We start from the raw sequence: 24,364 nt of genomic DNA, 5'->3' as shown, positions 1-24,364 counted from the left end.
CTGGGAAAGAATTAGCGAACAATAGCGATATAAGCACTAATGATAAGCCTTTCTGGACCTCTGCTGTGGCGTACTCGCGATTTAATCCCGCTCATCTGACCAAACCGAGGAAATCGCTCGCGCGTTGCCATGTGACGTCATACTGGCAGTGATGAGTCGGTCACGAATAAACAACTGGAAACAATAGAGTCACCTTCCCCCCTGATTGTATCCTATTGGCTTTGTTAGGTTCGCAAGGTATTGTGGTAAAATGTACAGCCACCAAGCAGGAAAATGAAATGAACCGTGAGAATTTAGAAGTGTCTTGACAGCCGCTTTGTACCTTTACTTTAATCTCTTTACCACTTGCAAGTTGGCTGACGTTTTCGATCACGTGATACAACAATCTTGGACGGGTCGTCTCCTAGCATGCTTCACCTTGAAGGCTGGTTTGAAGAGTCTTGTAGAACAAGCGATATCAAGGAAATACGGAGAGAAAGGAGCACGCCAAGGCAAGGTCGTTTTCTTCTTCCATTTGTCTTTTCGGCAGTCGTAGCACTCAACTGTACGATCAGTAAGGTGTCCACCTAATACATACAGTGTACCTTCAACACACACCATACTGCCACGGGAGCGAGGAATTGTTAAACTTGCTATAAAGCACCATTCGTTTGTCAACGCGTCGTACATTTCGCAGCTTTTTAGCGAGCTACTTATACATGTACCTGTATTGAGCCCACCAGCGATGTAAACCTTTTCGTTTGTAGCCGCACCAAAAGCACAGTCTCTCGCCTCATGTATCGCAGCTATCTCTTCCCATGTGTTATCTTCAGTGTCAAATCTCGCTGCATCACACAGCGCTTGGCGCGTACCGGCGACCGGCCGATTATTCACAAAATCAAACCCTAATCCACCCACAACATAGATGAATTTGTTGAATGCCACGGCACACACATGACATTTTTCAGCCAAAAACGAAAATGGTAATAATTGCCATGAATGCGATGTCGTACTATATTTCACCAACTCGCACCACTGATTATGATCCATGATAAGTTTATCTACCACAGCATAAATCTGGCCATTGACTGTAAGTATGCATTGACTCGTTTTTAAGCATTGATTTGTTTCAAACATTTCAGATGCATTTGACCATTCCAATAAAGTCCATTTATTACAAAGAGGGTCATAGAGCTCTGCGTCGTGAAGACGCGTGATGGCATGAAGTTTCCCATCATATGGTATTATCTCCAGCCGCTGCAACAGGCAGGAACCAGTTCAGCCCCGTGTTGGCAGCCCGGTGTAGACCAGACAATGGCCCCACAAGGAAATGGATGGCAGCAAAGTCAGCTCACAGGAGCCTCAGAGATGTTCTTAAAACCGGCCCAACTACCAAAGGGTGAGAGAATCTTACGAATTGTAGACTTTGTTGACAACATTGTCCCCAGAGATGACGAGAAAACCATCTCCGATGGTGGGAAAAGCACAGTTGACTACATCATAACAGATCATGAGACAATGAACATCTTTCAGAATTTTGTGGTCCGTCACCCCTCCCCGTTTTCGGACCATTGCCAGTTAGTTTCCTGGATAAAAGTTAAGGACTCCCTCACGCTTAAGGAGAACACAAAACCAACGGAAACTCTCTTCAACCTACCGAGACAATATAAATGGAATCCAGATTCTAAAGAAAAATTTATTTCAGCTCTACAGTCTACTGAAGTGCAAAACATGATCTCTGTTTTTGAAAAAGAAAATTTAACTCAAATAGGTGACATTAACAAGGCTGTAGATAAATTTACAAGGATAATAGATGCTGCTGCAAAGAAATCATTACAACCTGTTGTGGACAAAAAGAAGTTCGTTAGACATCGACATTCACAAGTCTGGTTTGATAAAGATTGCAAAAATTTACGAAAACGTTTGAGACGTATTTCGAACAAAAAGCAGACGTATCCTCATGATGAAGAGACGAGACAAGAATACTTAACGGTAAAACGACAATATAAATCCATGTTACAACATAAAAGGCAAAGATACCAAGATACTCAATTACAAGAACTCGTCAAAACAAATGACCCCACACAATTTTGGTCCACTTTAAAAACCATGTCAAAATCGGCTTCCAATACAGCTGATTCAAATGTCCCTGTAGACGAACTGTTAACACACTTCCAACAACTACACTCTGCTCCAAGTGAAGAAACCTTTTCCAAAACACAGGAGACTGTTATAGAAGAACTAAAACGTAATCAACAGTCTCTATTGCATTATAATGAACTTGACAATCCTTTTACGGAGAGTGAAATAAGAAACGGCATTAAAAAACTAAAGAACAAGAAGGCGGCTGGTACAGACCGAATACGAAATGAAATGTTAAAAAGTGGCGGCCACCTATTGATGACCTCACTGAAAAGACTCTTTAATCTTATTCTTGATGCAGGAATGTTTCCTGATTGTTGGTCCATGGGACTGATTACACCTATCTTTAAATCAGGGGAAAAGTCAAATCCAACTAATTACAGGGGCATCTGCGTGACTAGTTGCCTTGGAAAACTATTTACAGCCCTTTTAAATAATAGACTACAAAATCTCACCAAAAACAAAAATCTATTACATCCCTCACAAATTGGTTTCATAGAGGGATTTCGGACATCGGATCACATTTTCTCTTTACGAACTCTTATTGACAAATATGTAACTAATGCAAATAAGGGAAAATTATTTTGCTGTTTTGTTGATTTTCAAAAAGCTTTTGACTCTATATGGCATGATGGTTTACTTTCAAAGCTGATTACCTATAAACTAGGTGGACACTTTTATCAACTGATTTCAGATATGTACTCTAGATCCAAATGCGCCATAAAGTGCGGAAATCGTAGGACCCAATTCTTTAATTACAACAGGGGTGTAAGACAAGGATGTATTCTGTCTCCTCTACTATTCAATCTATATTTAAACGACTTTCCTTTTACTCTAGATAACTCTCGTGATACAGACGCAATTACCCTACCAAATGGAGATCCACTTAATTGTCTATTTTATGCAGATGATCTAGTCCTTATTTCTCAAAGTGCTTCAGGTCTTCAAAAGCAAATCGACACACTCCAAAATTACGTACAAAAATGGCTGTTGAAAATAAATCTTCGGAAAACAAAAGTTTTAATTTTTCAAAAGCAGAACCGTAAAAGCACCCGGGAAAAATATTCTTTCTTTTTAAATGGAAACCAAATTATTAATACCCCAGATTACACCTACCTGGGAACAATATTTAGCTCGAATGGTAGTTTCACCTCCTCAAAAAAAAGTTTAGTCGAAAAATCTAGACGTTCAGTATTTGCATTTAAAAGGTATATTGAATTCAACAAACTCTCTATATCCAAATGTAATTTCTTATTTAATGCTGTCTTTCTACCCGTTCTTTTATATGGTTCAGAAATATGGGGGGCATATGATAGCCTCAACCTTAACAAATGGGAGAAAGATCCTATCGAACGCTTTCAATCGCAATTTTACAAATCTTATCTTTGCCTTAATAGAAGAGCATCGAATGTCGCAGCAAGAAATGAAACCGGAAGACTCCCTCTCAAACTAACTATTTTCTCTAATATACTCAAGTTTTGGCTTCACTTACTAAACCTTCCGACTTCAAGCGTTGCCAGACAATGCCTTCAAATTTCAAGTCAACTGGCAGACTCTGGAAAAAAATGCTTTATGCTCTCCATCTATGATATACTTAAACAATATGGTACCGATTTCTCTACTGATCTACAAACTATGATTGATACAAAAGGAGATAGATTAAAAACTAAACAGTGTCAATCCAAAATAATCGAAAACTTTAAAACTGGCTTAGAAATGCATCAACATGAATTGATTAGATGTAACAAAAAACTGAAATTTTACTCCACTTTCAAAACAGATGTTACTCCCTCTAACTCACTAGAACTAATTACAAATCTTAAACATCGACGGGCAGTAGCAAAACTTAGAGTAGGCAACCATAACCTACGAATTGAAACTGGTAGACATTCTTATCCTAAACTTCCTGAGCATCTGAGAATCTGTCAAAACTGCAATTCAAATGAAATTGAAAACGAAGAACATTTTGTACTTAATTGTAGTAGATATGATACAATTAGAAAATCTCTAATAGACTACATTGTTAGTAATTATTCTGATTTTAGTTCTTTTGATGCCAATCAAAAAATTATATTTCTCTTTAATAATATAGATGCCTTTCTCTGCAAAAAATTAGGTTACTTCATTCATGAAGCTTTTGCACTAAGAAATGAATCGACAATCGCAACAATTGTCAATTAGTTGATCCTATTACTTGCCCTTACATATCTTTAGATGTAATTCGTATTATTATTATTATCATTATTTTCCTATACTTTTGCAATACCATTTGTAATTGGGAATGCAAATAAAGTGTTGTTGTTGTTGTTGGTATAATGTGACACTCTTCTGGTATATTCCTTTCTGGTAATTGATACCACTTATCTTCCTCAGGAAGATAACATGCTACGCTCTTGTCTCTATAAGCTACTAAAGCAGCTGACCCAAATATTTTTCTTGGTGATTTCGGCGATGGAGGATCGTAGTAAGTTGATCTATCAATCCAATTAATGGCCTGTGTCACGCGATTCATACATGACTCATTTTGCTGCATGAGATCGTTGGTCACGAGTTCTTTCAGTAAAAAGTCACGCGACGAAAATATTAGTCGAACGTGACGAAATAGCTCCTCAAACTTTCCATTTCTCGTCTCCGGCTTTTTTGCTATCCATCGAAGGATGATGTTAAAAACATCTTCTTCCGCGTTAATGACAATTTCATCACTTGAAATCCAATCTTCGACTTCCTGACTCGTCAAATTCAAAAACTCCTCTGATTTGGCCACAGTGGCAAAGTTTGATTGTATAAATGTTTTTGCTCTGGCTGTAAGCTCGTCACTCCGATATGTTTCTGCAAAGTAATACGTTGAAATACAATTTGAAGTGGTCATGCAGCGCTCTAGAAATCTTCCAGCAATTGCCTTCAGTTTTGGAAGAAATAAATAATCTCCTGCCATGATAAGCTCTTTGGAACTTTCTTCGCTCAATATCTGAACATTACCAGTGTAAATAAAGCTCAGAATTTCTTTCATGAGCAATTCAGTCAAAATTTCCAGACGCACGACTCCCTCTTTGTTCTTTTTCATGTCACTCTCTAGCAGATTTTCAAAGAAAGGACTCGCTTCTGACAAAACACGTCTGTGAGCCTTGAACTCTTTTCCATCTTTATCAAGTAATGTTATGTCGAATGGACCCAATGGATGAACTTCCTGGTGTTCCATGTGAACTAGTGATGGTTCTTTGCGTAAACCTGCCTGAAAGATCAATAGAATATTGTCCTGGATGCTTACATGTTATAAAATAACTAACGGTCTTCCATGCAAGCTAAAAACCTTCACTCGCCAATAGTGAAGGTGACTCTCACACACAATTGTTTTTAGAGCGAGAAATGCACATATATTCTATCCCCTTTCACGCATCACGATTTAGTACGAGGACTACTAGAGTGTCTTAAGATCTCTTTTATGGCACGCGCACCCTTACAAAATTCAGCGTATAGAGTTCACTTTAATGTATCGCACGGTTTCTTCTGTCTAGATCCCCGAGGGTTTGGCTCCCATGTTTAACCCTTTCAGTGCTGAATTTCTCCAAAAACTGGGTTTTTTTCTACCGTTAAACTGAATTTTTGATGGTACGATCCTGAATTTCCCTTAACTTTGCTTAAAAAGCACTTTTCCACAATGCAGCAAGATTTTGAGGAAGATTCCATTAAAAATTGTACAAAAATGTACTTTGGTGCATGCGCATAAGCCAAAATTTGGACTTGTTTTTTTTTTTGCGAAATTGTTTCCATTTTTTTTCTTGCTCCTTTTCCTTTCGTTTCTCTTGGCTTTGTTATTTCCACTACTTGCTACTGTATCCATCCTTCCTTTAGACCAAAAAAGTTTTGATAAAAACATTGGTAAACCCTGTCAAGAGGACCTCGATCTTTTACAGGTGTTTTGGCCTGTTTAAGCACCGATTTTGCACTAAAAAGTGATTGACTTTTTCTCGATTAGCTCTGTTAGGATGCGACCGATACGCAAAATGAATAGTTCTTTGAAAAGGTCAAACCTAGCTCTATCAGATGCTTATCACCAAAATCTGCTGACTTTTAAATTAATGACGTCACACGTGGTTCATTGACTGCTCCTCCAAATGTCGACTTTAGCACTGAAAGAGTTAAGGGACAGGGTTGCTCGTAAGAAAATTAAGTATGCGCGGCTTAAGATATATTTAACAACTTCCAAGATACCATTCCAAAACAAATAAGACACAAACAGAAAAGAGCTATACGATGGCAATGTCTTTATCGTCATGGCGGCATTTTTTTAAATTTCTTTGCATGCAACCCTTAAGATACTTTGATGGGTAAAAACATGAGCATTTTGTACTGAGCACCCCAAATGAGACCAAAAACCAGAATTTACACCCATTAACAACACGACAAGTATCCCGGTCCCTTTCAAAAGGAAGTCCCCCACCCGACCGGGAGGTAGGACGCGTTTAATTTTTATAGCGTAAGGTTTTTATTCGGTAGTTTTCTGAGTATTAAAGGGACGCGTGTATATCTGACCGGATTCGTTAAAACCAGTTAATGAAATTTTCACCGTTTAAGCGCCAATCGCCGTAAACGCGTTTTTTTTCTCGCCAAGTAGACGATATAAAAACTAAAGTGAATATCAGTCTTTTTTTCTCTTCTCCTCTCTCTTATCTACCTTTCGGCGCTGTTGTTCATTTTTGTTTTCTTTCTCGGCACGTTTTTGGCCATATCGCAGTGTAATGTACGTGGTCAAAAACACTCAGGTCACTTTTTCAGTGACCATGTTTTAATAAATCCAGTTAGATATATATCAATATATAGCAGACGAACTTTTTCAAAATCGGAAATCCGTTCGAAATCTAGTTTGTGTTCTGTATACTGTGAAGATAAAATTTCATTATATGGCCGGCGCTGCGAGGGGGCAAGATGAGGTAAACGCTGCGTTCTGATTGGCTACCTTAGCGGGCCATAAACACGCACTTGACCAATATCCCGCCATCTTGACTTAATTCGTAAATATTTTGGATGTCAAGACAGCAAATTAAACAATAAAAAAAGTTACACTGTAATCCTTAAAGTGCCTTTTCTGACTGTTTTGTTGTTTTATAGCTGCCATGTGCTTCTTGCTGGGTCTCGCACCTCAGCGGTTTTGACGGGCTTTCATGTATTTTGTGGAATGATCTCACTTACAGAATGAAAGTTTTTCATCGTTTTAAAGTAAATGATTTTAATTAGGTTTTAGTTAGGTGTCCACAATTAGTAGAGGAAAATTTCCACAATCCGACACAAATGACTGCTATATTTCATAACAGAAACAGGAATCGGATCAAGTTCGAACACTCCCTGGTTGAAATTTTTCTTGTAATCAAAGGCTCTTCGAGCAACCTCATGGTAATTCGATGGATGAAGTGCCGACCTCCGCATTTTTTCTAAATAAGTGTCCAATAAAGTAAAGCAATCTCACTTTGCTTTATTTTTCCACGTGAGTTGCGACATTGATGGCTCGTGCTTTCAGGGGTCGTAGCGCTATTCAGTTTTCACAACCAAAATATTTACCGGTTAGTGTATTACCTTTGATCCTTTTAAGCATTAAGTAAATTTGTTTTGTGAATATGTTTACTTTTCTGTCAGCACGTATAGCGTTATTTTTGAGCAGCGAAAAAAAATTGAGAGAAAAGATACGCCCGAGCACTTCGTGTATCTGCTCGAGTCAAAAAGATGAAAAACGGATGACGTGACACGAGGTGACGTGACGCGAAACAAAAACGTGCCGTGGATGTTGTGTTGACTAAAACACGTCACAAGGCGAGCGTAATAATTTTAACAGTTTTTAAGCGTAACTATATGTAGTTCATTGGTGCTATCAGTAATGTCACAATCTCACTTAATTTGCCTTCGAATGTTTTCTTGCGTGAATGGGTCATTGATAGTTTTTTTCTTCAAATAAGCGTTCAATAATGTAACACAATCTCACTTTATTTCCCTGTTAATTTCCATGGGAATTGCGTCATTGATGGTTCGTGCTCTCAGGCTTCGTAGCGCGAATTCTATTTTATATCATAGATACTGAGATTTTCTCACGAAAAAACGATTGCGTACAAATGATACGTAAAATGCATTAGCCAATAGGAAAGGCGAACGATGAAAACTCACTAGTGAAAAAACGTCGTTCGTCCAATCACAAGCGCGAACGACGAAAAACAACTTGTGGACAACACCGTATCGCCATTTTGATTCTCGTTGTAAACACCGGCGACATGGCGGAGACACGTTCAAGGTTTGTTAGTGTCTTTAACGGTCCACTGAGTCGTTTATATTGCAGAACAGGAAAACCAAAACACTATAAAGAAAACGAAACAAGACGGCGTTGTTGTCACAACGTTTCTTCAAACAAAAATAGAAACACGAAGCGAGATAACCGAAATTCCTCCTGCCGAGTTGAATTAACCTTTGAGAGTAAATTCGCACAAAGGAAGGACAAGAATACGGGCCGTCTTCACTCCGAGGGATTGTAGCGAGTTTTGATTCAGATGATGGCTAAGACACTGCAGGTTTGTCCTTGGTTTTGGCAGACTATTTTCTTGATTTAATTTGGTAAAAGTTTGCTCGAGTTCGCGTTGAGTTATTCTCAGCGTTTAGCGCTGTTTTGTTCTGTTAAAACATTAAACTGGAACTTGCAAGTTTTGTACAAGTCTCAGTCAGGTTTTCTATCAAAAGTTGTTTCTGTAAAAGTTGTGAGAGTATAAACTGACGTCTCATTTCTTGTGCTACTTCATTAAAGATGTGATTTTGAAAGACAAACATGTTTTAGCTAATTTAGTTTATGGCAGATGAATGGGTTTCCTAAACACGCGCGTAACTGATAAAAAGTCGAGCGATTTAATTTGCTTTTCAAAAACCTCAGTATCTATAAAATAAACAAATTACACCATGGAAAATGCTTTGTACGATTTTTATTCACTCGTAGAGTTGTATCAGAAAACTCACTCGTTCGCTACGCTCACTCGTTCGTTTTCTGATACTACTCAACTCGTGAATAAAAATCGTACGCGCGCATTTTCCATGGAGTAATCTCTATTTATCACAAAAAATATTTAAGTGTAACCTTTGATCCTTTTTAGCATTAAGTAAATTTGTTTTGTGAATATGTTTACTTTTCTGCCAGCACGTATAGCGTTATTTTAAGCAGCCATTAAAATTTGAGAGAAAGATGCGCGTTTCTGCACGACTCAAAAAGATGAAGAACGGATGACGTGACACGAAGATGATGTGACGCGAAAAAAAAACGTGCATGAATGTTGTGTTTACTAAAACGCGTCTTTGAATGTTTTCTTACGTGAATGGGTAATTGATAGCCTATGCTCTGAGGCTTCGTTGAGCGAATTCTTTTCTCTTTTATCACCAGAGGATAAGTGGAAGTGATCCTCTTTCGATTTGTTTTGTGAAATTCAATTTAGTTCCCTGAAAGAGAGAGACCTTGGAACGAGGTTGAGATTTGATTGACATGTGCTGAATGCGTTTAAAGGACCTTTCTGTCAGCACGTTTCTCGTTTTAATGCTAAATTAATTGCGGTTTGATATCAGAATCGAGTGAGTGAGTGTTCGAGTGAGAAAATGCGGCCCATAACATAACCTCATTACCATTCGGTAATCAAAGGCTCTTCGAGCAACCTCATGGTAATTCGATGGATGAAGTGCCGACCTCCGCATTTTTTCTAAATAAGTATCCAATAAAGTAAAGCAATCTCACTTTGCTTTATTTTTCCACGTGAGTTGCGACATTGATGGCTCGTGCTTTCAGGGGTCGTAGCGCTATTCAGTTTTCACAACCAAAATATTTACCGGTTAGTGTATTACCTTTGATCCTTTTAAGCATTAAGTAAATCTGTTTTGTGAATATGTTTACTTTTCTGTCAGCACGTATAGCGTTATTTTTGAGCAGCGAAAAAAAATTGAGAGAAAAGATACGCCCGAGCACTTCGTGTATCTGCTCGAGTCAAAAAGATGAAAAACGGAAGACGTGACACGAGGTGACGTGACGCGAAACAAAAACGTGCCGTGGATGTTGTGTTGACTAAAACACGTCACAAGGCGAGCGTAATAATTTTAACAGTTTTTAAGCGTAACTATATGTAGTTCATTGGTGCTATCAGTAATGTCACAATCTCACTTAATTTGCCTTCGAATGTTTTCTTGCGTGAATGGGTCATTGATAGTTTTTTTCTTCAAATAAGCGTTCAATAATGTAACACAATCTCACTTTATTTCCCTGTGAATTTCCATGGGAATTGCGTCATTGATGGTTCGTGCTCTCAGGCTTCGTAGCGCGAATTCTATTTTATCACAAAAAATATTTAAGTGTAACCTTTGATCCTTTTTAGCATTAAGTAAATTTGTTTTGTGAATATGTTTACTTTTCTGCCAGCACGTATAGCGTTATTTTAAGCAGCCATTAAAATTTGAGAGAAAGATGCGCGTTTCTGCACGACTCAAAAAGATGAAGAACGGATGACGTGACACGAAGATGATGTGACGCGAAAAAAAAAACGTGCATGAATGTTGTGTTTACTAAAACGCGTCTTTGAATGTTTTCTTACGTGAATGGGTAATTGATAGCCTATGCTCTGAGGCTTCGTTGAGCGAATTCTTTTCTCTTTTATCACCAGAGGATAAGTGGAAGTGATCCTCTTTCGATTTGTTTTGTGAAATTCAATTTAGTTCCCTGAAAGAGAGAGACCCTGGAACGAGGTTGAGATTTGATTGACATGTGCTGAATGCGTTTAAAGGACCTTTCTGTCAGCACGTTTCTCGTTTTAATGCTAAATTAATTGCGGTTTGATATCAGAATCGAGTGAGTGAGTGTTCGAGTGAGAAAATGCGGCCCATAACATAACCTCATTACCATTCGGTAAAAATGAGTACAACTCGTTGATGTTTTGAAAAGATGTTACAATGCGAGCAGAGACGCTTCGATCTTTCCTAGATAAGCCTGGAAAGACGAAAACAACACGTCCCTTTCTCTTCCCGATTTTTCTAGTGAAGATCGAAGGGAACTCTGCTCGCAGAGTATGTTCGTACCTAAGTCATATTCATTTAAACAAAATCATTAATTTGGTATTCACACATCATGTACCGTATGATTCTTAATGTTTTTTTTTTTCACTCTGATGATGATCGAACAGATCGAAAACGTTTAGCATCAATTTTAACAGCTTTCACCTTCAGTTAAGTTATATTTTTTAACTTTTTATCGGCGAAATGTGTATATACGTATGATTCTTGTTCATGGACTTGTAATTTACATCCAATCGACGAGTTTCGTGCACGAGTTACTGGCGTATAATCAGCATCGATTTCAATGATATTGTAAGATTCGTTCGTAGTTATAGGTGACTCACGAAACTGCCAAGACTTTTAAAATAGGTCAAAACGAAAGGGAATACACTTGTTAGACGGGCCAAGGCCGCTACGGTCTACGCCCGTCTCTTGCTTTCGGTAAGTTTTTTTTGTAGGAAGGGTATTGGAGGTCACGCATTCTGATTGGTTTAGCACGGGTCATCTTTCATCAGCCACTTGAAATTGACTGCGGATGGGGGAAGGGGTATGGGACGGAGGTAATAGGTCGTTTACCATTTACGACATTTACAAAAGATATCGGAAATTCCGGGTGGGATGTAAATGGAACACGACTTTTCGGTTCGTTCCACTGGAAAAATCCCGAAATAAACGGACAATCTGAAAAGTTAGTCCCGTTTTCCCGGTGGAAACTTCCCAATGAAAATTCGTGTTTCTTTTACAGATTTCTCGTCTTTTTCACTAGTCCCAAGCCTTTTTCACAGCCGGATTTCATGGCTCCTCAACTAAAATGGTGGGTCAGTCTAATGTAAGTTCTTCACAGGTGAGTTTTCAGTGTTTAATCGAGTGTTCTACTCAAGAATTTGCTGGAGATCGACAAAATTTTCTGCCTCACAATAAATGGTAGGTGGAATTTGTACCGGAAGCCAAGCTTTTTTTTGGGCAGAGCAAGTATATTAAATTCATCGATCGAATCAGTTCTGACAGAGAACATTCAAAATACGTTACTATTGTCGTCTAAATGGAACGCACTTAGAATTGCTACAAGTCGACTCTAGTCTTGAGCGACGAAGTCGCAAGAAGCGAGCGACGAAAGTCGCGAGTCAGACGACTAAATTACCGGAAACGGGCTTGAGAAAGTCTAGAACGCACTCTTCCCGATCGGAAATTCCCGACGGAAATTTTCCGAAATTTCTTGTTAATGGTAAACGTCCATATTAAATCACTTGTTTTTCTAGTAAGGGCTTTCATTCTGTTTGGGTTACTACGGGAGATCTCTCATCAGCCACTTGAAATTGCTCAGATGCGGCAGGGATTTTATATTACGTACACGTAATACGCATTTTGTATGTGTTAAACTCAACAAGTAATCCTCGCTTAGACCACAAAACAAAATAGAACCGGGCAATTAAAAATGACTTTTACAAGATATAACGAAACAGACATGTATATTTTTGAGTTTTTAGTAGCGGAGCTCCTTAGCGGCCCGTAAGGGCCGCAGAGCGGAGCACCATACCCATAAAAAAAACACATGAAAAAAAAAAAAAACACATGAAATAAAATAGGAAACCTATGCATCCGAGTTTTCATGGTCATCATGGCTAGCGGCATGCCTCGCGGGCGCGTACGGCGTACGTACGGTGTTGCGCACATCCGGGATCTTGAAAGGTCTCGGCTTTTGTTTTTCGCGCGCTTTCCGTGGCTCCCCGCTCTACACAACCGATCTGTCAGGTCAGCTACAGCAATCTACAGTTGATCTTAGTTGAAAAAGCGGTTTGGGAAGTTTCTTCTCCTGAATTTTTCAATTTTTTGGAAAGCTAGGAATATAAGCCTAAACCTCAGTGTTATGTTTTCAATTCTTTAGAGTTGCTCAGTTTGCCTTATATTGTGTTCTTTTACTGCCCTTCTAAAATATTGTAATTTCAAATAATTATTAGGTTGTATGATGGCTGGGAGAACTTTGACCGAAGAGCAGAAACGAAAGAAGAGAGAGAAAGAGAGAGAACGACAAAGAGAAAAGAGAAGAAAGAGAACCGAAGAGCAGCATGAAGCAGAGATAGAGAGGCGAAGGGAAATAGCAAGGAACATAATGGAAGAGCAGCGTAAAGTTTAGCGAGAAAGACAACGGGAAAGACGAAGGAACAGTACCGAAGAGCAACGTGAAGCAGAAAAAGAAAGACAACGGGAAATACGAAGGAACAGTACCGAAGAGCAACGTGAAGCAGAAAAAGAAAGACGACGGGAAATACGAAGGAACGGTACCGAAGAGCAACGTGAAGCAGAAAAAGAAAGACAACGGGAAATACGAAGGAACAAAACAGAAGACCAGCGTAAAGCTGAGAGGGAACGGCAACGGATAATAAGAAGAAATAGTACAGAAGACCACAGAAGAGCAGCCAAGTTTACGCGGGGAGCAGCAAGAGGCGAGAAGATTTTCAGGTAAATTCTATATAATAAAAATTTTGAATTTATTAGCCCGGCGCGTTGTGAACTTATCAAAACTTAGGGAGTAGTAGAGAGTGAGTTTTGTGACATCATTTCACAATACTACTGATTGCCTAAAAACAGAATCTGCTGCGCTAATAGAAAAGAAATTCTGCATAATTTGCCCATTAAGGATTTTCGGACCTTTTGATATGGTGAATGCTTAACGTTTCTCGGAATTTGTCAAGCACTTTCACGGAATTGACGGTACAGTAACCTCTCGTTTATTTTGTAGATTAACTCTTTTCTATTTATTTATGCGTTACGTTGTGAATTAATCGAAACCGAAGGCCATGAGCAATCGATAAAATCCATGATCAATATTGCAATCGAAATGAATAAGTCAATCAGTCGGTTGATATTGATAAGCTTAATCAAAACAGAATTAAAAGGAATTAAATTTTGTAATTTTTCACATCATCGATTTTCATTGTCATTATCCACAACAGATTCATAATAATCATTGATCGATTTAATAGATGTTGTAGCATATTTTCATGTTTTTATATTTACACCAATGTCCAGCATTTCTGTTTTCACTACTAGACATTTGTGTCTTTGTGTGTTGTCTGCCTGAGAATCATGATAGCAAAGAAATTTCACATGAAGCCTTCCCTTAGCTTTGAAATTCTAATCTTCAAGAAGTATAGACTGACTTAAGCATTACATCTGATTAGGTCAATTACAGTTCCGCTATTGGTAATTAATGAATTTATTGCTTTTTTTCCTCGCAGAATGTCGTTCCCAAGGTGAAAGTTATGGTGTGGATCATGTTGCTGGAAATGTAAACCCTGTCGCAGTGACTGCAACAGTGGTAACTGATACAGGTACTGTACATGCCATGTATACATAAGTTTAAACCATGAATTTTTGTTGATGCCATATCTTAGATACCGGCATCTACTATGCGATCATGTTGTAATGTAACAGTAGAAGCTTCGGGAGCCAATAATTATGGGTTAGAGACTGTTGTGAGTGTTTTGTTGACAAATACACGCACGCGCTGGCCGCACAATGAACGAGAAATTTTCAATACTGCACGAGGCGTAATCTCTAACCCTTTTAATATACAATCTGAGTACACTGCAAGAAAAACACGATTCACCGAACTTTGAACTAGACTTTTAATGAATAATAATAAGAAGAATTTGAGTAGTACATAATTATACATGCAGGCTGTAAAGATCAATAATACAGAAATCCAAAATAAGCTGAAAAATAAATAAAGCTTAAAATGGTCCATTAAATTGTTCTTTAGCTGGAGTCGTTCATAAATACAGTCAGCGAGAAGCTTGTTCAATGCAAGGTGAGCCGATCGCTTTTACAATTGCAAGCCAGCAAGTCAATCGCACACAAAAAATTCAGCTTCAGTTTACCTTTGAAAATGAAAACACTCCAGGTTGTTTTCTTCTTGGTATTTTTTGGTATTGAATCGTTGATAATTTGAGGAATATCTTTTTCTTCCACTTTTGCAAGCCTTGAAGCTGAAGACATTTTCAATAATGCACGATTTTTGTGCATTATTGTCAATACTGCACTGTCGGAGTTTGCTGACGACAGATAAAGGAAAATCACGTGATCGATTTTAACCAATGGCGCGCGTGGATTTTAGACAGTGAACGAAGATTGTATATTAAGATCACGAATAATGCATTTGATTTATCATTGTGATCAATCAATTCAATTTCAATGGACCTTAAATTGGTTTCTAGGCAGTCGTCTTTTCCACGAGTTCGGATCGATTTCAACGACCGTCAATGGCCATGTTGTTTTTCCTTCTCAACATAAAAATATTTACCTCTCCGGTGGTTAAAATGTAAAGAAGAAACACCAGTCAATATCCAGGTGGCTCCAAAGCGGAACATCGTGAATTACAGAGTGCTAAAACCTTGCTGGTGAAGGATTTGTGACGGCAACAAGGCCATTTGTCTTGCGCTTTGGCACATACGAATGTACTTTGTATGCAATTAACACATTGTTTACGGACTCTGTATCCAACTTTTTAAGACTTCAGTATTGCAACAAATTTGGACTTACATTTTTGGAAGGATCGGTAAGCTATCAAGTGAAAAAATTGACGGCAAAAACCATCTGCTAAAATCAATTGAAAGTTTTGCTTTAGCATGAATAGTGTAAATATTTAGATTTTGAAATTTAGATGCTGGAAATGCTATTTTCGACGTTTTCCTGACAGTATTTTAGCCTAAATTTATGTTTATTAAGACCGTTCTTTTCCTCAAAATCTGAGTCACTGACCACAGGGAGACCACAACAGTAAAAAAAATTAAATAAATAAATAAAAGAATATTATTCACGTGGTTTCGTTCGTTTTCTGTGTTGTTTTTCTTTATGCGTAGTCGATAGACACGACAGCACTGTTGTCGTATGCTGAGCTGTCTTGTGCGCGAGCGGATTTCAGATATGCAAATTTTCTCTTTTCTTAATAATAATTGACAAGGGTGGCAATTCTTTCACCAAACGATTTGAACACGCTTTACAAAATCACTTTGAACTCTTTCCTTTCTCGCCTTTTTGCGACAAAAATCGACACAAAAGAATGCTGGATAAATTTTGAATACGCTCACCTGTCTGTTTCCTGAAAAGAAGCGTTTTCCAGAGAGAATTTGAGCTCCCTTTTAGATGTTTTCCTCGGGGTTTTTTTTCGTTATAGCTGCGGCCAGTTACCTTGGCACATTCGTCAGCGATTTACGCGCCATCTAGTGCGAATCAACTACGCTCCCTCCCTCGCAGAGATTTTTTGCGCGAACCATTCGAGGCTAATAACTTAAGAACTACACGGTCAAAGCTTTTATTTTTATATATTTATTTTACTAATGGACAAAACAAACGATTAAATAGATTGTTTGTTCGATCGTGTAAAATTTTGAACCGAGCGGGAAAAGTAAGTGTTCGCGCAAAAAATCTCTGCGAGGGAGGGAGCGTAGTTGATTCGCACTTGATGGCGCGTAAATCGCTGACGAATGTGCCAAGGTAACTGGCCGCAGCTGTGACGAAAAAAAAACACCGAGGAAAACATCTAAAAGGGAGCTCAAATTCTCTCTGGAAAACGCTTCTTTTTAGGAAACAGACAGGTGAGCGTATTCAAAATTTATCCAGCATTCTTTTGTGTCGATTTTTGTCGCAAAAAGGCGAGAAAGAAAAGAGTTCAAAGCGATTTCGTAAAGCGTGTTCAAATCGTTTGGTGAAAGAGTTGCCACCCTTGTCAATTATTATTAAGAAAAGAGAAAATTTGCATATCTGAAATCCGCTCGCGCACAAGACAGCTCAGCATACGACAACAGTGCTGTCGTGTCTATCGACTACGCATAAAGAAAAACAACGCAGAAAACGAACGAAACCACGTGAATAATATTCTTTTATTTATTTATTTATTTTTTACTGTTGTGGTCTCCCTGTGCACTGACTTTAAGAAAAGGGCGAAATGACAAATAGTCAAATGCTGATTTCAGTTTGGTACATGCGAAAGCCTGGGGTCTAGTCTTGTGAAAATGTCCCAGGCGTTCCACAACTCTTCGATCTGCTTCGAGTTTTCATACTTCCACCGAAAGGTTAACACGTTTAAAACTGCAGAAATGTGCCTTTACTTAGGCTCAGACATTTGAGCTGGATGTTTTACAATTATTGTTGCGGAATCTGATCATTATTTTAAGCTCGCTTCTTGCTGGATCCTGTTCTGTGAAAATGTTGCAGGCGTTACATGATTCTTCGATCAACTTCCATCGCGCCTGGGAAAGGTAAACACATTTTAAACTCCTGGAATGCGTCTTTATTTCGACTCAGAAGTTTGAGGCGGATGTCTCACAATTTTTTTGTTGGATCTTTTCCTTATTTTGAATTTGGGGTGGAGCAACTTCAAATTGTGAAAGGAATAAAAATTTCACATGAAGCCTACCCTTAGCTTTGAAATTCTAATCTTCAAGAAGTATAGACTGACTTAAGCATTACATCTGATGAGGTCAATTACAGTTCCGCTATTGGTAATTAATGAATTTATTGCTTTTTTTCCCCGCAGAATGTCGTTCCCAAGGTGAAAGTTATGGTGTGGATCATGTTGCTGGAAATGTAAACCCTGTCGCAGTGACTGCAACAGTGGTAACTGATACAGGTACTGTACATGCCATGTATACATAAGTTTAAACCATGAATTTTTGTTGATGCCATATCTTAGATACCGGCATCTACTATGCGATCATGTTGTAACGTAACAGTAAAAGCTTCGGGAGCCAATAAGATCACGAATAATGCATTTGATGAGGTCAATTAGTTACAGTTCCGCTATTGGTAATTGATGAATTCATTACTTTTTTCCTGGCAGAATTTCGTTCCCAAGGTGAAAGTTATGGTGTGGATCATGTTGCTGGAAATGTAAACCCTGTCGCAGTGACTGCAACAGTGGTAACTGATACAGGTACTGTACATGCCATGTATATGTTGTGGTTCAAATTTATCTTTGGTTAAATTTTTTTAAACCAGTTTGATTTTCATATTTCATTGTCTCATATTCATTAACATAATCTGAAACAATGGGAAATAAAAATCAAACTGGTTTGAAAAATTTTAAACCAAAGATAAATTTGAACCACAACATATACATAAGTTTAAACCATGAATTTTTGTTGATGCCATATCTTAGATACCGGCGTCTACTACATGTATGCGATCATGTTGTAATGTAACAGTAGAAGCTTCGGGAGCCAATAAGATCACGAATAATGCATTTGATTTATCATTGTGATCAATCAATTCAATTGCAATGGACCTTAAATTGGTTTCTAGGCAGTCGTCTTTTCTTCGAGTTCAGATTGATTTCAACGACCGTCAATGGCCATGTTGTTTTTCCTTCTCAACACAAAAATATTTACCTCTCCGGTGGTTAAAATGTAAAGAAGAAACACCAGTCAATACCCAGATGGCTCCGAAGTGGAACATCGTGAATTACAGAGTGCTAAAACCTTGCTGGTGAAGGATTTGTGACCGTAGCAAGGCCATTTTCAGTGTTCCAGATAAGAGACGGGTCTCTGGTCAAAAACCCGATAGAGACGGCTACCTGACCCGACAAATGAAATGGAAAAATAATATTTTACTTAGAAGTAACGATAAAAAGCAAAGAAGGAAGTTCACAAAGAAAAAGATATTGGAAGAAAATCAAATTCAGGGCAAGAAAGAAATCACAAATCCACCATAGTTCTGAAGGCAACTTTACTTGTCCAAGGCTGTGTTCTTGTTATTACCTTTCGTTTTCATCTGCTTTTCGAGCGACAAGAAAAGCAATAGCTTTACCGAAACACCCGGCCAGGTAACCTCCTTTTTGAGCTTCAACTTAGGTCTGAAAACAGGCACACAATAAATTTCTTTCCTCTCCTCGCTATCTTGTGTTGCTTTGCATTTCACAAGGCAAAATTGTTCGAAATCAGTAGAACGTTTAAATCCATTTGTGAAGTCAAAACATTCTCTGGTTTTCGATCGTGTCCTGCAAACTTGTGCCTGCATTACTACAGACAGCGGTACTTTCCTTTTACACTTCGTATAGTGTCAACGAAAAGTCTTCTTAGCCTCTTATGCTTTATGTATTATACACGAAAATCTCTAATGGGAGAAGAAGATTGCCTAGCAAATTTTTATAAGGATAGAGGAAAAAGACAGCGGTTTTTTATTTAAAACAACCAGTTTTTATTTTTAAACACATGGAAATTGTGTGGAAATTTTGCTATATTGACTAAGAAAATTGAGACCAAAGTACATGTTCTAAATACAACCTCATTTTGAGATTCAAAACAGGGTCACATGTACCCACAATTGAGAAAAAAATCTAAAAAATGCTTTAACTTGAAAATTGACTGGGAAGCATACCCCCAGACCCCAGACCAACTAACTAAATTAATTTATAATATAGGTAGATAATTTTGATAAATCAGTTAACTTTATTTTCTTTTTTTTAGCCCAAATGCTAACAGATAGCACCCTGAAGCATAACACGTTTAAAAATTTTCTCGTGAAGTGCCCGCAGAACCCTTCGCTACAAAAAAAGGAAACTTTTTTCCTGACCCATTCCCCTAACAAGGTGTTACATACACCGGGTTGGTTGACCCGTCTGATAAATTTTGTGACCCCTTGCTTCAAAAACTTAACTGGAACACTGCATTTTTGTCTTGCGCTTTGGCGCATACGAATGTACTTTGTATGCAATTATCACATTGTTTACGGACTTATCCAGCTTTTTAAGACTTGAGTATTGCAATCAATTTGGATTAATATTTTTGGAAGGATCGGTGAGCTATCAAATGAAAAATTTGATCGCAAAAACCATCTGCTAAAATCAATTGAAAGTTTTGCTTTAGCATGAATACCGTAAATATTTAGATTTTGAAATTTAGATGCTTGTAAATGCTTTTTTCAATGTTTTGCCGGACAGTATTTGGGCCTAAATTTATGTTTATTACGACCATTCTTTATTACGTTCGTTCAGCTACTGGCCCTTATTGACAGCACTGATTATACAGTCATTGATTTATTTTATATATTTAAGTGAACAATACATTCAAGGCCAATTCAACCTGTGTGCCCCTCTCTTTCACTAAGTATTAACACTGAGAGAGAAATATTTCTGATCAGTTATTGTCATCATCCAGATAATAATGATAATTGACATATTTTTGCACATATTTGCTAGAAATGTGCTATTATGGTGCAGATGAGTTGCAGAGGCCTGAGGATTTGGAAAGGATTGCATCAGATAAAGGATTCTTAATTTTGGAAAATCAAGGTTTGGGGAATTGTGTGTTCTATGCACTGGTGGAGCAACTTCAAATTGTGAAAGGAATAGAAATTTCACATGAAGAACTGAGAGTGAATTTGGTGCAATTCCTATGGCCTTTGTGTGGTTATGAAAAGCGTCTGGTAGTTTAAAGCGTTAGAGAAATCGTTTGAACTGTTTTCACAGGCCGTTTTAGTCGTTTGGCAAGCCATGCCACTTCTTCACAGGACTTTAATAATGATCTACAAGGCACGTACCGAAAGAACAATTTTTTTCTGATAACATGCAACGTGAACAAGAAAGCAAGAAGCAATTGACCCTTGAGACTTGGTAACCCCACCCTGCCACTTTAAGAACGAATATAGAAGTCATATTTTTATTTATCTCTTCCATCAACAAGTTTCCTCTTATCCCCCTTTAAGATTTAACCATCCCATAACCCCATAGACAGGATCCCCCCCTCCCCGCCTAAGGATAAATTAGGGAGGGTGAGGGTTCTAACACCCCCTAACCCCTCCCTCTCCACAATGATTATCATTCTCACTTCTTTCATAGATCACGATCTCAAATGTTTTTGCTGTGGGGGGGGGGGGAGGGCACAAGAAGTATCTTTGCCCAACCCCCCGGCCAAGGCCAAAAAGGCCAAAGAAAAAAAAAGGTATTGTTTAAAGCTGATTTCCAGTCCGTACTGCGCAGACTCGGGGTTTGTTTTCGTTTTTGTTTTGAATTCGTTGAAACGTTACACTTCGTTGACAGCATACATGAAGTTTTTTAGTCCGCCATTACAGTTCGCATCGTTCAAGAATTTCTGTTGAGCTGAAACGTCGGTTTGAAATAGCGTCAAGGTTCTTCTACTTGTTATTATTTGTTCTGCAAGGATATCTGGCGTTAATAATGAAGAAACAGGTAAGTTTGTCACGTAATTTTTAGTTTTGCTTTGTTTGTGAGGCTCACATAAACATTGCAGCCGAGATTGCGCAGTACGGACTGTAATTCATCTTTAATTTATATCCAGCAGTTGTTAGAAAACTTATGAGTAGGAAGGATTAATTGATATCAATGTCACTAAAGGCCTGTAAGATGTTGATACCAAATACCTAAAGCTGATAACAAAGGCCCCATGCGAGGCCCCTTTTCCTAGGTGGGTCTGGGGCATTCTTTCCCAGAGAATGCAGAGAACTTGAAATTTAGAAGATCGAAAATGCAATTTCATTTCCAGCATTCTGGGCATAAAAAAATGATGTTGATCATGTGTCATGTTGTATATAAATCGCTCACTATCTTTTGTCGTCAAACTATTTTTTTTTTTCTTCTTCTCATGTCTACAAACAATTTATTTGTGCATTTTTGCATTTGCAAATAACCTTTCTCAGGAGTTTTGATCCTCTCCTCCAAAACAAAAATAATGGCCCTTCCCTAATTAAGAGATTTTGACAAAGACAAAACCCCCACTCATGACCACACGTAGCATGAGGTCGCATGCGGATTATTAAATTCATGCAAGAACTACAGATCTTTTATGATGTTTTAAATGTCACACAAGCACTGAGGATAAAACACTTAAAATAATAAAAAACACCAACATTATGTTTACATAAGAATACCAAAAACTCATGAAACTGAACAAAATACTTAGTACCCATATTTTGGCCAAAAAATACTGCATACCTTGGTTAAAAACACCTAAGATACCATATACTCATGTGTTATTTAAATTTGATTTAAATGTAATTAAAATCATAGATCCAATTCTTTGTCTGCTCATTGCCTTTTGTTTCAAATTATTCACTTTTTTTTTATTTTAAGTACACTACTTTACTTTACTTTTTTTCTTTTTCTGCAGAAGAAAACCCACCACAAACCGGGAACGGAGGAGGAAAAAACGTTTTCGTTATTCATAACCATTTGAGCTGTAGAGAAAAATGATATTTTTGTTGAATACGTGAAGAAATTAAAGTCTCAACAGTTTGTTGAAAATTCTTGCTTTGAGTGACTCTTGTTTATATAATAATTCGTGGTTGGTTATTGATGTTTATCAACGATATACTGTCATTAAAATTAGCAGCCAACTAGAAATTAATACCCCCCCCCCCCCCACCCCACCAAGGATTTTTCTAGTTTGACACCCCAAGTATAAAGGCGGCCTTTAAAATTTAAAGAGGTTTGAAAAGAAAAACAAGAAGTAATGAAACAAAATGTGGCTGAAAATTACGTGTAGAAAGTAATCGACCGCCAAAAAAGTGGACATTGAGAGCCATAATCGATCTATGACTTTCGTGTCTATCTGTAAAGCCAGCATCGTACATGAAGGAGCATTCGAAAGCTAAATCGGGTTGATAGAATAAACAAACCATTTTATTGCTACGGGGTAAAAAGGAAAAAAAAAATTGACCCTCTGGGATTAGAACTCACGACCTCCAGACTAGCACCTTACCGATTGAGCTAATCCGACAGACTCTTTAAAGTACATTGAATATATCCTATATCAATGTAATAGATATTGTGGAGTCTACTAAACTGCTGCGAAACTATAACAGGATCGCGAAACTATTTTCTATTGCTAGAAGGCAGATAATTTACTGTACTCTAAAGTAATTTTCGTGCCATGAGTAATGAATTTGCCCCGCTTTAAGATTATTATTTTTGTCGTACTGCTGACATTATAACCGTGAGCTATTTAAATTTGTGTCGCACCTATAAACCGCCATAAACATTAGTACTTTGGCCGCTTATTCACTAGAATGAAAACATTGTAAGCTCCAGTGAAAATTAAATAAATGGGGAGCTCCGCTTTTTGGCTCGCCTAAATCTATATATTATTAGAATGAAAACAGACATCTCTGACGTCTCTTGACCTCACTAGCACTGACGGTCGTGTATCGTATAACGGATGTCACGCTTATATAACACAACTTTTGTTGAACAAAACAAAAAGGAAATAATCGGGGGCCGAAGAAGAATAATGAAAATGTTTGCGGTGGAATATTAAATGGCCCTTGACGCTACTAGGCCCGTCTGTAAAGCCTAAGGGCTTCTTGTTGTTTACACCACAGATCAGAGCATGAGAGCTGCATCAGCAATAAAACAACAGCCGATGAAGTTGAAATTATAAACCGACGCCATGCAGCTGTCAAACAAACGAAATACTAATAAGAACTCTTGAACATTTAGCCAGCGTAGCTTGGCGTTCTAGTCAGTCGGGGAGAGCGAGAAATCGCGCGCGCGAGCAAAGCGACGGCGGAAAGCTGCCTTCCCGGGGGGGTACTCCCTATAATGGCCTATACGGGGAGGCTCCGCCCGAAAGGGGTACCTTTTTCAGGCTTCAGGTATATAAAAGGGTAGGGATTTCACGAGTTTAAGTATATGAAAGGGTATGGAAATCTGTCATTTGGCTATTTAAAAGGGCCTTTTATTAAAATATTTCGAACAGACGCAATTTTTGGCTGTATTATTTTAATTTATTAAGCGCTACATAAAAATGACAAGAAAACGTCCTATTTTAAGTAAACGCCATGTCTCTTAGGTATATGAAAGGGGTACCTTTTTTCAGTTAAAGGTATACGAAAGGGGTACAATTTCTGTCAAAAATGGTATATAAAAGGGTAAGGGGTTAGAACTTGGGGCGGAGCCTCCCCGTATAAAACTTTTTTGAGTACCCCCCCCCCGGGGCTGCCTTCCGCCGTCGCTTTGCTCGCGCGCGCGATTTCTCGCTCTCCCCGACTGAGAAGAACGCCAAGCTACGCTGGCTTTTGAACATTTAAAGTTTTACATCTACTGAGAACATAGAACGGCAAGTGAAAACGAACAAACTGTCGGCTATACTCACCAACTCGCCACCTTCGGTGTGATAGGACAGAACCACAACGGCACATTTACACAGGCAAAGCGACATTCTCGTCCCCATAGCCC

At 38.2% G+C, this 24,364-nt stretch overlaps 2 protein-coding genes across 2 annotated transcripts; one reads left to right on the top strand and one right to left on the bottom strand.

The window, feature by feature from the left end:
* Positions 1-210: 210 nt before the first annotated feature.
* On the bottom strand, positions 211-24,362 carry LOC144650361 (kelch-like protein 25). The gene is made up of 3 exons (XM_078510018.1): positions 24,282-24,362; positions 4,442-5,353; positions 211-1,230 (listed from the first exon to the last, which is right to left on the bottom strand). Exons 1-3 carry the CDS (start codon positions 24,357-24,359, stop codon positions 370-372), a joined length of 1,851 nt encoding a protein of 616 aa, XP_078366144.1. The 5' UTR covers positions 24,360-24,362; the 3' UTR covers positions 211-369.
* On the top strand, positions 13,142-20,704 carry LOC144647952 (uncharacterized). The gene is made up of 6 exons (XM_078507620.1): positions 13,142-13,298; positions 13,564-13,635; positions 14,415-14,507; positions 17,714-17,806; positions 18,017-18,109; positions 20,372-20,704. Exons 1-6 carry the CDS (start codon positions 13,142-13,144, stop codon positions 20,605-20,607), a joined length of 744 nt encoding a protein of 247 aa, XP_078363746.1. The 3' UTR covers positions 20,608-20,704.
* Positions 24,363-24,364: the final 2 nt, after the last annotated feature.

Source organism: Oculina patagonica, chromosome 4 (genome assembly GCF_052425735.1).
Source record: "Oculina patagonica isolate OP01 chromosome 4, crgOcupat, whole genome shotgun sequence".
Taxonomy (NCBI): domain Eukaryota; kingdom Metazoa; phylum Cnidaria; class Anthozoa; order Scleractinia; family Oculinidae; genus Oculina; species Oculina patagonica.
This window is presented reverse-complemented; position numbering and strand designations above follow the sequence as displayed.

Excerpts from the sequence above, each read along its gene's own strand:
- LOC144647952 (XM_078507620.1), top strand. The coding sequence starts at position 13,142 with ATGGCTGGGAGAACTTTGACCGAAGAGCAGAAACGAAAGAAGAGAGAG. Across the intron at positions 13,636-14,414 it reads AGAGGCGAGAAGATTTTCAG|AATGTCGTTCCCAAGGTGAA; the intron begins GTAAATTCTATA and ends TTTTCCTCGCAG. Across the intron at positions 18,110-20,371 it reads AACAGTGGTAACTGATACAG|AAATGTGCTATTATGGTGCA; the intron begins GTACTGTACATG and ends CATATTTGCTAG.
- LOC144650361 (XM_078510018.1), bottom strand. The coding sequence starts at position 24,359 with ATGGGGACGAGAATGTCGCTTTGCCTGTGTAAATGTGCCGTTGTGGTT. Across the intron at positions 5,354-24,281 it reads ACACCGAAGGTGGCGAGTTG|GCAGGTTTACGCAAAGAACC; the intron begins GTGAGTATAGCC and ends TTGATCTTTCAG. Across the intron at positions 1,231-4,441 it reads GGAATATACCAGAAGAGTGT|GAGATAATACCATATGATGG; the intron begins CACATTATACCA and ends TTGCAGCGGCTG.